Source organism: Lissotriton helveticus, chromosome 1_1 (genome assembly GCF_964261635.1).
Source record: "Lissotriton helveticus chromosome 1_1, aLisHel1.1, whole genome shotgun sequence".
Classification (NCBI taxonomy): domain Eukaryota; kingdom Metazoa; phylum Chordata; class Amphibia; order Caudata; family Salamandridae; genus Lissotriton; species Lissotriton helveticus.
In genome coordinates, this window is record NC_136057.1 from 1,036,332,806 (window position 1) to 1,036,346,770 (window position 13,965).

Consider the following 13,965-nt stretch of genomic DNA (forward strand, 5'->3'; position numbering starts at 1 on the left):
AGAGGGTGGCCCAGTAGCAACACGGAGGGCGGGTGAGGAGAAGAAGCAACAGAGCAATATGGAGGGGGCATGAGAGAAGCACACAGGCTACAAACCAACGTGTGGAGGACACAAGCATGAGGGGGCAGGGAGAAGCACACGGACAACAGTGAGCAACACAGAGTGCACTGGGAGAGAAGTACATCAGGGAGACAGCTAGAAAATACATGCACTCTTGTGGAGTGTTTAACCAAAAAGACAAAAGCAGTGCTTGAAAGCCATGCAGTGAAAGTAATCAAAAGAGATGGTAAAGAGGCTGTGCTCCATGGGAGGGACAAACACAATATTAACAAGCTGCGACATCAATAAGATTCAGGCAAATAAGAGTGACAAGGAGTAGCTCCAACCCACTGGACATTCTTGGTAAGCCCGTAATATATATTTCACAACCAAATAGCTGTGCTATCTGGTAGGCTTGACCTAAAAATTATGTAACAGTGGTAGGCTGTAGTGGCCTCTAGCCCTGATAGTCCCTGGTAATTGAGCATGCAAGCCACATTAATTTGCCACACTCCAATGAGAAAGAGTATTAAAGGCTGGCTCCTTATCTGACTGCAGATTTGGTCACCACCAGACCAATGGTAAAATATGATGAGGCTTGTTTTTTAGTATAACTAAAGATATGGGTGTGGCACATGTTCACAACAACAGCCATCATATAATATTGGGGCTCTTGCCCTCAATTCTTTATCAAATTATTTTAATCAATTATAGGTTAAACAGCCATTGTAGTAATTTTCCATTACATGGAAACTTCACACTCTTTGCTTTAGCTTAATCTTAAACCCACAGCTGGTTGTAACTGTAATTTACAGTTTCCAGTTGCTTTTTTCACTTATTTTTACACGTAAATACAGGCTAAAACAAATTGGTTTACAATGCTATTTTTTCCAAAACAGAATACGTTTTTAACAGGTTACTTTAGCTGTTACTCATGCATTAAGGGCAAATGGATATGCATATTGACATAATGAACTGTAAAACAAATTGTCAGAACCCCGTCCAGAGGGACACACAGCAAGCAGGAGATACTGTGCCCAGCCATGGGGGTTCTGGCCTTTTACCTCTGATGTCCCAGGGTCCGATCTAATATGGATATCGAGCAACTGGACAAGTACCCCTTTAGCACTTGACTCCCAGTGGTAGCGTGGGTCGAGCGCCATGCGAGGGACTTTGCCATCCCAACACAACTATTAGCAGTACCAATGGGTCTCACCTCCAATGCCATGGAGCAGAGTTGTTGGCTTTGCCAATGCTTTTTTCGAGTTTGAGATCGTTCATGGCAAAATAATATTTTAAATGGCCAGTAGTGTGTGCACATGCATGGACGGCAGTCTTCGAATGGTTTTCCATAAGGCATAAAAAAGCATAAATCAGCAGCCATGCATTAGCAGATGCGGCCATCTTGGAATGGTTCAAACACTATTTAAACAATGGCAGTTCTCTGCTGTATAAGCAACTGGTGGTGGGTGAAGCCCTGGGCATGAAGCAAACACTGGAAGAGAGCAGCATTTTAAATAAGCAGAGGGATAGAGCGACAGGGAAAGAAAGAAAAAAGAATAGTCCCTCATGCACCACAGTGTGAGGTCCTGACATCAGCTGTGGAAGGATACAACTCATCCAGTCCAAACATGTTGAGACAGACATGCTCTGTTAGGAGAGATAAGAATACAAAGGAAAACCAACGAATAAGGAGTAGGAAACTTAGGGAAGCAAAAAAGCTATCCGAACATGAGAAGAGGCGAACTCAGAGCCCGCTTCAAGTATATAGGATACAAGAGGTCTTTACAGAAATTTAAGTGGTGGATGTTATGGAGCTGAGGTTACTTTTTGCTATTTTAAAAAGGAGCACCTATAAACATTTGTGCTTCTTAAAAAATGAAGTGAGTTGTCTAGAAAGTTGCCCTTTTTCCAGCAACAGTAGATAGGGATATCTTGATTATTACAGTTGTTGTAAAAATAATTTGCAACAATGAACGTATGTTTTTCTAGAGCAGCTCTTTTATCAATCCCCAGTGTGTATGACAGACAGACAGACAGACAGACAGACAGACAGACAGACAGACAGACAGGCAGGCAGGCAGGCAGGCAGGCAGGCAGGCAGACAGGCAGGCAGGCAGACAGACAGACAGACAGACAGACAGACAGACAGACAGACAGACAGACAGACAGACAGACAGACAGACAGACAGACAGACAGACAGACAGACAGACAGACAGACAGACAGACAGACAGACAGACAGACAGATAGATAGATAGATAGATAGATAGATAGATAGATAGATAGATAGATAGATAGATAGATAGATAGATAGATAGATAGATAGATAGATAGATAGATATACCTGAGCTGATGTCCCTCTCCCTCGTGCAGCTGCCTCTTGAGCAGGGTGTTACTCTCGAGCAGGGATCTGCGCTCAGTCCTCAGTTGCTGGCACTGCTCTCTCAGAAGCTGCAGCTCCCCTGGCATGAAAAGAAGAGCATAAAAACAGAATTAAAAAGGAACTGCATCATCGACTCCTTCAACCCTGTGCTCACCTTCGCGCTCCACCCTTCTGCCAGCCCCCTATTCAACTCCACCACAAGACTTCAAGCATTCCCCTGCCCCCTCCTCCCCCCGCCATGTTCTGAGCCCTTACCACCTGAAGGATTCACATTCATCTATCCATCTAGCCTGTTCAGGTCCATCTTTGGTGCTGGAGGTGCCGGGTGCAACAATGATTGTTGGCACCCCCATCCATGGTGGAAGTGGTCACCTCGGATTCCCTCACTACCACCTTTTAACAGTGCCCCTCAAGTCTCCATAATAAATCTCTTTTAGATCCATTTAATTTGTTTTCTGTTAAGCTAAAAATTAACACTTTAGTATTGAAAATGGCAACTGCTGGAATCCTGCAAAGCTCTTCCTTCCTCCTGAATACAACCATTCACTTCATAGAAAAAACTTTCAGTTTGAAAATTGCTTTTGGGTGCTTGTGGGAGAAGAGGCTGCGGTAAAAGCTGCATTGCGGCATTAACTCCTAGGGTTCATGAAACAAGAAGATATTGTGAGTTAAAACAAACCCTCGATTCCCAGAGGAATGGGTTCAGGGATTCCTCCAGACAAGAGTACATGCTGTCAGGTTTCATGGACCCCTCTTATGAAAGCCACATTGCTGCTGTATCAGCGAGAGTGAAAATCTTGTGATGGACAATTTTACTTTCATTCTACTTTTTTTTTTACAATTTTAATTTCATTCTACTTTTTTTGATCCTTCAATGTCAGCTCTTCCTATCATTGTGAAGCAGAATTCACCAAGCGCTACTTTCAGGAGCTCCCAAACCCCCTAGTGTCAATTCTCTGGACCAAATAAGGCTTTAAGGAGTTCAGGCGCTGCGGGCACCGCGACCTCTTGAGCTGTATCCCGGTGCAGGATTCCAACCCTGGGCCGCTGTGCTTACAGGCTTGAGCAGGGCACGGGACGCATCACCCTCTTCCCTGAGGACGAGAACAGACTGTGAGAGGCAGGGTGCGGGGTGAGAAGAGGACCCGGGACACTAAGAAATAAAGTAAAAGAGGGCTGAGGAGAAGATGCATGCGACGGAGACACCGAAAGATTAGGTGTAAAGGTGTGCGGGCGCGTGCATGCGTCAATACGTAATATGAGCGTAGGGCCTGACTGAGACAAGATGGCGTTGGTGGTCCTTTGAGAATAAACAAGGTGTGATGTCACTGGCCGGTCCTGGATAGCATGGAGGCGGTGAGGACTAGTTCTAGAATGAGTTTGAGTTTAAAATATTTATAGAGCTCGCGATCACCTAGCGGTTCCATGGCGCTAAAACGTACTGAGCTGATGGGACAGGAAAATAGGGGGAGGAGCAAAGGATAAGCACGTTATGATGGGAAGGCTTGGGAGAAGAGAAGGGTTTTCAACGTTTTACGGAAGTGTGAGTATTGGGTGGAGGATCTAAGGTGAGCGGGGAGAGAGTTCCAGAAGGCCGGGGCCAGTGTAGAGAATTTGGTGCCTCCCCACTTCTTGCGCTTGAAGCGGGGAACTGTCAATAGTTGTTGGGAGGATGAGCGTAGTTCCCGAGCCGGGGCATAAGTTTTCATTTCAGAGGAGATAAAGGCCGGGGCTAAACCGGCCCGGGACCTAAAAATGATGCAACCCATTTTGAACTGGGCTCGTTCACGGATGGGGAGCCAGTGCAAGGATTTGAGGAGGGGAGTGACGTGATGGGATTTGGCCAAGTTGAAGATCAGGCGGGCAGCCTGGTTCTGGACCAGCTGCAAACGTCGCATACTGTAAGCAGGCAGGCCACAGTATAGGGCGTTGCCGTAGTCTAGGCGGGAGATTACCATCGCCAAGACTATGATCTTTAGGGCAGAGAGTGAGAAAAAACGAGAGACTTTGCGGATGGTACGGAGTGAGAGGAAAGAAGAGGACACCACTTGGCTGATTTGGGAGTGCAAGGTGAGTTGGTCGTTCAATTTAATGCCAAGAGTTTTTACAGAGGAGGATGGAGAAGGGGGGGAACCCAGGGAGGGGGGCCAGAAGAGGGAGAACCAGGGACTGGAGCAACCACCTGTCAAAACCAGCTCAGTTTTGTCTGGGTTTAACTTCAGGTGGTTGTAGTGCATCCAGTCCCGAATGAAGGTCATGACAGACTGAAAGTTTGTCATGGACTCAGGGGATGGGGATAAAGAAAAAATAGGCTGAAGGTCGTCTGCATAATTATAGACAGAGACCTTCATTTGTTGGAGGGCAAAAATAAGAGGGGCAATGTACAGGTTGAATAAAAGAGGGGAAAGGGAGGAACCCTGGGGGACCCCGCATTGTACTTTGCGGAAGTCCGCCGAGAAGTCGCCCAGGCGGACTGCCTGGGTGCGATCCCTCAGGAAGGAGGACAACCAGACCAAGGCCGAGCCTCCGATCCCCACCGCCCCGACACGGGAGAGTAAGATGGAATGATCTACCGTGTCAAAGGCGGCGGAGAGATCGAGAGGATCAGGGCCTGAGGGTGATTGGTGTCCATACTCTCTCTGAGGTTGTCCAGAACCGATAGCACCACGGACTCCGTGGAGTGGGCGGGACAAAAACCGGCTTGGTGGGGAGCTAACACCCTATTCTCCTCTACAAAGGTACTGAGTGCTCTAGTCACGTGGCGCTCCAATACCTTGCTCAAAAAAGGTAGTAAAGAAATGGGGCGGTAATTAGTAGGAGCAGAGGGGTCAGCGCCTGGCTTTTTAAGAATGGGGACGATGATGGCCGATTTGAGAGGAGGAATAACGATGCCCTGGGATAGTGAATTATTGAGAAAGTAAAGGGGGGGCTGCACGCACACCGAATACATGTGTTTAAGGATATAGGCAGGACAGGGATCCAACGGGGAGCCTGATTTGACCATTGGCAGAAGGGTGAGAAAGGACTCCTCTGTCAGAAGGGAGAAGGAGTCGATGCGGGCCCCAGGTAACGGACCTTGGGGGTCGACAAAGGAGGGGGGGGAAGGAATGTTTGCCTTGATGTTCGAAATTTTATCCAGGAAAAAGGTGTTGAGGGAGTTACATAGATCCTGGGAAGGGGAGGGCTTGAGGGTAGCTCTGTCAGCGTAGGCGAGGTCGTGGACAATGGAGAAAATTTCTCTAGGCTGATTTTCGGCGGCCAGGATTTTTGAAGAGAAATAGGCATTTTTGGCCGCTAGTATAGTTTTTTTGTACCGGGCTAGGAGGGTGATGTACTGATTTTTGAGATTGGGACAATAATCTCGCCTCCAGGTCCGCTCAGCACGGCGTACAGTACGTTTTAGGGCCTTCAACTCCTCACTGAACCAACGGTTAGCGTCGTTCGCCCTCCTGGAAGACACCCGCCTACGAGGAGAGACAGAGTCGCAGGCTGATAGGAGCCAAGAGTTGATGTAATCGGCTTGTGCGGAGGACGACAGACCATAAAGGTCCGGGCAGGATGCGGCGAGTGTGGCAGATAGAGAGGCCACGTCCACCTTATTCCAGGAGCGCGCCCAGGTGTTTTTGGGGAGAGAGGGTTTGGGGACTGAGCTAAGGTTTAGGGAGAAGGACATCAAAAAGTGGTCAGACCAGGTACAAGGGAAGATGGACAAGGAATCTACTGGGCAGTTGAGGGACCAAATCTGGTCGAGGATGTGGTCATGGATGTGTGTGGGGGAGTGAACGTGGGGGTCAAAGTTGAGGGAACAGAGGGTATCCGAGAATTCCGTGGAGGTCGGACATTCCGCGGGGTCTGAGGGCCAGAAGTTAAAATCTCCTAAAACCAAAATGGAAGAGTTATTGACCGCTAAGGTGGCCACCAAGTCTTGGAAGCCAGGTAAAAAAGATTGAGAGGGTTGGGGGGGGGGCGATACATAAGTAAGCAGGTGAGCAGAGTACTAAAGGAAGATGAACGGGCAACTAAAAAGTCTGATGAACCAATAGAGGGGAAGGCTAAAGTTTGAAAGGGAATTTCTCTGCGGGCGATTAGGGCGACGCCTCCGCCTGATTTGCCGGGAGGACGATCAACGCGCAAGGCGTAATATGAAGGAGGGAGTGCCGCTAGCAGAGAAGGAAGAGAGTTATCGCAGAACTAAGTCTCCGTGAGAAATAGGAGATCCGGTTTGTGCAGGTCAAGTAAAATAAAGAGTTCTTGGCAGTGCTTGACTGCTGACCTGGTATTGAGGTAGTAAACAGATAGAGTAGTGGGCACAGGAAGGGCAGGGGGGTCGGAAGAAGAGCCGAGTAGGGCAGACGGGGGCAGGGGAGGTACAGGGGGGGAAGGGCGCAGAGCTGTCAGTCCCAGCTTACCAATGCGTACAGACGCAGTATCATCCAGGGGCCATGGGCCCTGGAGGTTATAAAGCTGCGTAGATGAATATTGTATCAGCCGGGAATGGTGGAAGGCCCCTAGGCCCGGTCGGCCGCGGACGGGCGCAGACGGGCTTGCCTTTGGCGCGTCTTTGGCGCGCAAACGTCGCGCCCGCTGCACTCGCCCGCTGCGCTTCCGGAAGATGCACATGGTTTATAGGGAGGCGGGGGGGCGTGGCCTCCGAAAAGGGGCGTGGCCTCAGGGCTTGCCGGAATGGCGGCAAGGAGTGTTAGGGTTGAGGGGCCGCGTCAGCGCTAAGTCCGCTGCATGGGACAACTCGTGGGCAATGCAGGTAAGTTTTCAAAAACAACAGATAAGCAAGTGACAATCAAATTTTAAAAGTTACGCGCTCCCGGCTTCCGCCTCAAGAGCTCAGTGCAATGATAGAAGCATGTCAAAAGGGACAGGGCGTATGGCGTATGGTGCTTTATGCGGCAGGGCAACAGATGTCCTACATGTGGGGTTTACAAAAAAGGACTTCAGAGTATGAGGGTGTAAATATGCAGATGTCTTTGGGTAGGGTGTACCAAAGGCTCAGAGCAGCTGCCAAAAGACATTATTCATCTCTGCTTTTGCACTTTATTTGGTCCTTGCTGAGTGAAGTTGGCAAGTGGAGTGGTAGGGTTTGATTTGGTCATGAATGTGGTTAGGACTAGAGAGCTCTTAGCATTTACAGGAGAGGCTTAGTATCAGGGTTCAATTAGAATCACAAATCAGCTCCGACAAAATTACTCATACCAGCCCCCGAGTGCAGTAGGCCGCAACTGGAATATGGCCAGAGTGTCATCACATTTTGGTCATGACATATCAACCAGCTCTGAAAGCACCCCTCCACCACACACACACAACCTTATGCAGCCTACCAGGGAAATGCCAGAGTGATAGAATGATCAATCCAGCCCTGCATGGCATTTGGAAAGAGATTCTGGCCTGCCCTGGGGGATGGGCATTGGAGGCTTTGTAGTAGGCCTATGGGTCAAGGAAAGTTTTCTTACGGACCTCCACTTCCACAGGGTATTGGAAGAACACTGGAACATATGTAACCATGAGTTATTGATGCGAGGTGGTAGCTGATTGGCCAGAGTATCTGTATGAGGAGCTGCAAGGGGGAGCTCCTCGGTAGGACTCCTGAGGTGTTATGGGGCTTGCCTGGCGGTGCAAGTTCTTAAGGAACCTCTTACATCCTGAAGGCTCTGCACCTTCATAGTGATGTGACAAGTACTTACGTACCATACAGCTTCATGTCTCATCTACATTTGAAGCATATGCTATAAACATGCCTTCTAAGTCTTGAAAATGCTTAACCCCAGCCCACATCTTTTGACCATCAGATACCACACCTCCCACTGGCTTACAAATTTACCGGTGTGCAACATGTAAATGTATTCAAATGTATGGTTTTATCCTGTGTAAGTTCCATCACTCAAAGTGGTAAACAGACATAATATTGACTACAAAATATCGAATGGGCATAATATCGAGTACAAAATATAGGCTGGACAAAATATCGAATGGACAGAATATAGACATCAAAAATATCGTTTTGAAGGTAAGTAATGTAATATCGAATGTTAACAATATAGAAAGTTAAAATATCGAAGTATATAATATAGGTTATTAAAATTATCGATGTTTTAATAATATCGAATTTTTTATAGTGTTTTTGATGTTATTATATGTGCGAAAAGTGTGTATTTATGTTATAATGTATTGTAATTAATGAATTTTGTTTTATTAATTTTTGCGTAATTTAATTCCGTAGCGGGTTGTGGGTTTATAGGGGAATAGGGTGGGAAGTAATTTAATTATAATTAATTAAATATGTAAATTTATTTATTGGTAATAATTTTTAATTAATTGTTAATTAATTTATAATTGGCAATTAATTAAATTTTAATTGGCCATTAATTTTAATTAATTGATTAATTGCTAATTATGTTAATGTTACTAATTTATTTTCTGTAGTGGGTTGTGGGTTTATAGGGGAATTGGGTGAGAAGTAATTTATTTATAATTAATTAAATATGTAATTTTATTTATTGGTATTTATTTAGAATTGTTAAATAATTTTTTATGGGTAATTAATTAAATTTTAATTGCCAATTAATCATATTTAATTGATTAATTGCTAATTATGTTAATTTTACTAATTCATTTTCTATAGCGGGTTGTGGGTTTATAGGGGAATAGGGTGGGAAGTAATTTATTTATAATTAATTAAATAATTCAATTTATTTAATTGTATTTAATTTGAATTAATTGTTAATTAATTTTAAATTGTTAATTAATTAATGGTTAATTTGTAATTAATTTGTATTAATAGGTAACTAATTGTAATTTGTAATTTTAATTGATTAATTATTATATTATATTAAATAGGCTATTACTTTTAATTATTTTTTTATAGATATTAATTTATATTTTTTTAAATAATATATGAAGTATTTACTTTCCCTACTGTTGCACTCTCTGGAGTGGGAATAGTAATTTTAACCCCTACGCTATCCAATGCTTTCCCTACTGTTGCACTCTTTGGAGTGGGAATAGTAATTTTAACCCCTACGCTATCCAATGCTTACCTACTGTTGCACTCTTTGGAGTGGGAATAGTAATTTTAACCCCTACGCTATCCAATGCTTTCCCTACTGTTGCACTCTTTGGAGTGGGAATAGTAATTTTAACCCCTACGCTATCCAATGCTTTCCTACTGTTGCACTCTTTGGAGTGGGAATAGTAATTTTTACCTCTACGCTATCCAACGCTTTCCCTACTGTTGCACTCTTTGGAGTTAGAATAGTAATCTTTACCCCTACGCTATCCAACGCTTTCCCTACTGTTGCATCCACTGGAGTGGGAATAGTAATTTTTACCCCTACGCTATCCAACGCTTTTCCTACTGTTGCACCCATTGGAGTGGGAATAGTAATTTTTACCTCTACGCTATCCAACGCTTTCCCTACTGTTGCACTCACTGGAGTGGGAATAGTAATTTTTACCCCCACGCTATCCAACGCTTTCCCTACTGTTGCACCCACTGGAGTGGGAATAGTAATTTTTACCCCTACGCTATCCAACGCTTTCCCTACTGTTGCACTCTTTGGAGTGGGAATAGTCATTTTTACCCCCACGCTATCCAACGCTTTCCCTACTGTTGTACTCACTGGAGTGGGAATAGTAATTTTTACCCCTACGCTATCCAACGCTTTCCCTACTGTTGCACTCTTTGGAGTGGGAATAGTAATTTTTACCCCTACGCTATCCAACGCTTTCCCTACTGTTGCACTCTTTGGAGTTGGAATAGTAATTTTTACCCCTACGCTATCCAACGCTTTCCCTACTGTTGCACCCACTGGAGTGGGAATAGTCATTTTTACCCCTACGCTATCCAACGCTTTCCCTACTGTTGCACTCTTTGGAGTTAGAATAGTAATCTTTACCCCTACGCTATCCAACGCTTTCCCTACTGTTGCACTCTTTGGGGTTGGAATAGTAATTTTTACCCCTACGCTATCCAACGCTTTCCCTACTGTTGCATCCACTGGAGTGGGAATAGTCATTTTTACCCCTACGCTATCCAACGCTTTTCCTACTGTTGCACCCATTGGAGTGGGAATAGTAATTTTTACCTCTACGCTATCCAACGCTTTCCCTACTGTTGCACTCACTGGAGTGGGAATAGTAATTTTTACCCCCACGCTATCCAACGCTTTCCCTACTGTTGCACCCACTGGAGTGGGAATAGTAATTTTTACCCCTACGCTATCCAACGCTTTCCCTACTGTTGCACTCTTTGGAGTGGGAATAGTCATTTTTACCCCCACGCTATCCAACGCTTTCCCTACTGTTGCACTCACTGGAGTGGGAATAGTAATTTTTACCCCTACGCTATCCAACGCTTTCCCTACTGTTGCACTCTTTGGAGTGGGAATAGTCATTTTTACCCCTACGCTATCCAACGCTTTCCCTACTGTTGCACTCTTTGGAGTTGGAATAGTAATTTTTACCCCTACGCTAACCAACGCTTTCCCTACTGTTGCAGCCACTGGAGTGGGAATAGTCATTTTTACCCCTACGCTATCCAACGCTTTCCCTACTGTTGCACTCACTGGAGTGGGAATAGTAATTTTTACCCCTACGCTATCCAACGCTTTCCCTACTGTTGCACTCACTGGACTGGGAATAGTAATTTTTACCCCTACGCTATCCAACGCTTTCCCTACTGTTGCACTCACTGGAGTGGGAATAGTAATTTTTACCCCTACGCTATCCAACGCTTTCCCTACTGTTGCACTTTTTGGAGTGGGAATAGTAATTTTGACACTTCTGCTATCGTACGGTAATAATATTGGATATTGTTTAATTATATTATGTTACTATATATATGTTTTAACAAATATGATTGTATTTTTTTATAACTTTTATTAATTATTTAATTATTATAAGGTAATTTAAGTATTTCTAAGTATATTTTAGTTATTAATTTTTAATATTAATTTAATTTAACATTGTTTTTAATAAAGTCGATATTTTCATAAACGTTATTTTTGTAAACGATATTTTTTACTCGATATTTTTGTACTTACCTGTTTGTAGATACAAACTCGATATTCTGTCTGTTGATATTTTGTCACCGATATTTTTGCTAGTCGATATTATGTCCCTCGATATTATGTCAGTGATCCACTCAAAGTGTCTACATCAGTATATCATTGCTGCGTTATCACTCTACTGATAGTGGTTCATATGCCATGCACGGGGAGTGACTGAGCTGGTCAGAACAATAAAGAAATCCCATTACACTCCAGAATGCATCCTTACATCAGTTTAGGGCAGGGGCCGAATTTAAATCATGTATCTCTTTCCAAACTATGATTATCAGTTTCACCAATTCAAGGGAAAACTGGACCCATTTGGAGGGAGATCTGGTGCTCGCAGTCGGCCTTAAGCTCAGGAAGGCTTAAGATACCTACTTACATTTGTGCCAACCGCACCGCTCCCAGCTTTCCATAATATGCAACATTCTCTTTTAAATATGAAAAGAGATATAATGGACAATTTGATTTTTGGCAGGAGTTGCCTTTCTCTCCATCCTGCTCTCTGCACACCAGGCTCATACATTAAAAACCTCAATAATCAGGATCTATTTACTGCCATTCTCAACTTGCTGCATGTGTATCCTGATCCGACTCAGCTGCACTGTCCAACCAGGAGATGCCACTCCACAACTACACCTAAATCTGCAATGCGGATATGAGCACTTAGGGGTAAGGACAATCAATTACGTCATAAGGCCGATACATGGGTGCGTAGAAAACCTTTACTGTGAGACAGTCTCTAGGAATTGCGGTGTCCAAAGGGCTTACATCCAAACATATTGTGGACTTAATCTAATCAGTGCTTCACCATAGTAACCCATACCTACGATGTTTTCCTGCCGCTACTAACTTTGTTAACTGGAATTTAAGTGCCAATCTCTGAGACATGAAGCACCATTGGCAAGGATTTTAGATTTTCACTTGCTTCGTAGAAAATGTACTGACGTTACTTTCCAAGAGGTGTCTGTTCTCGTAGGCTCAAAAATGCACCTTCTTCATTCATAATGAAATCCTTATGCTGGAGAGCCATTCAAGAAGGTTCTGCATTAAGGTATGAAAATATGAGTTGTGTTTGGCCTCTAGGCACTTGATGTCATCTGGGGAATCCTCCCACTCTTTTATTCTGTGATTCACAGATCTCTTAATAACTACATTGTCAGACTCAACCAAGACCTGAAGTTGGAGGTTTTTATGCACAGTAGTGTATAGCACCAGTCACCGGGGCATACACTGGATGACTGGTTCAGGGTATTGATGAGCCTGACGGAGGCTCCAGGCAGGCTGGTATAGTGCTGCAGACTCTTTCAGAGTATTTTTCGACATGTTAGAACTACAGGAGCCCTTCCCATCTTTCTAGGATGACTGGCCGCCAGTCAAATTACTCCTTCTTAATTCCATTCACAGACCCTCTGCGCCTTCTGCTTATCTCTACAGAGGTCTTCTCATCCCAAAGGCCCTCGTTGACACCAGCCTTTTCCAAAGAGCTCTACCACCCCTCGTTTGTCGAACTCCTAGCCACAGAAAAGTACTCCTTTTGCGGCCCCTTGTTTCTTTCTCTTGCGTTAAAGTCCTCCACATGGTTTGGAGAAGCTGTGCTGTCCTACTCTGTCTTTTTTCTGGTTAGCCCGGTCTTTTTCCTTTACAGTTTGACAAGTATGCAGGTGCACCACAGGTGCTCCACCGCTTGCCATGAGTAGGAATCTCCAAAATGTGCCCACGTCCTGAATGAGGGTGGCAAGTAACACATGAACCAAGGCAAGAAGACTAGTGGTGTTAGAAGAGAGCAGATAGTCCAGGAGAACACACATTTTAATCTGTGCCACTTTGGGGATACTGTCTATAAGCTCTCTGCAGGTAACAGCCCCAGGACGCCACAAATGGAATTAGAATGAAGAGAAATGGTGGAGAGGGGGAGAAAAAGAAAAACAAAGATAGAGAGAGAGAGAGAGAGAGAGAGAGAGAGAGAGAGAGAGAGAGAGTGAGAGAGAGAGTGAGAGAGAGAGAGAGAGAGAGGAAGTGTGTGTATTGAAATACACATACTGCTTCCTAGGTCCCCTTTACTTATACCTGTTTCTGGGGGTGGGGTTGGCCTCGTGCATCTTTGCTTAATTTAGAGTAGGTTTCCTCCTGCCTGATTCAAACCCACCCATCCCCCTCTTCCTGTGTTATTGTTTTTATCCAAAACAACATGACTCATTACAGATCTCTGCCTGACCTGCAATACAAAAACCCCTGGACCCGCCCGAACTGTCTGTCCTATAACCCTTAGCTTCAGAGCCAAAGAAAGCTTGGACAAGAACAGGGAAAGAATGGGAGAAGTGATGACATTTTTTAATAAAAGAGACCTCCGGTTGCCTCAAGCTGCCTGTGTTGGCCACGAGTAGAGGACGAAAACTGATCTCTTGAGCCAGTATTTATAGATTATTGAGACAGAGTGAGACTGCACGCCATTGCCGGAAAAGGTATGTCAACACGA

The 13,965-nt window shown here is 44.6% G+C and overlaps 1 protein-coding gene across 1 annotated transcript in view; it reads right to left on the reverse strand.

Annotated features, from left to right (window-relative positions):
• CCDC136 (coiled-coil domain containing 136) overlaps positions 1 to 13,965 on the reverse strand; it is a 163,785-nt gene that overhangs the window by 46,125 nt on the left and 103,695 nt on the right. The window contains exon 5 of the mRNA XM_078656185.1: positions 2,386 to 2,503. Coding sequence (XP_078512311.1) covers positions 2,386 to 2,503 — 118 coding nt within the window. The remainder of the gene's footprint in view (positions 1 to 2,385; positions 2,504 to 13,965) is intronic.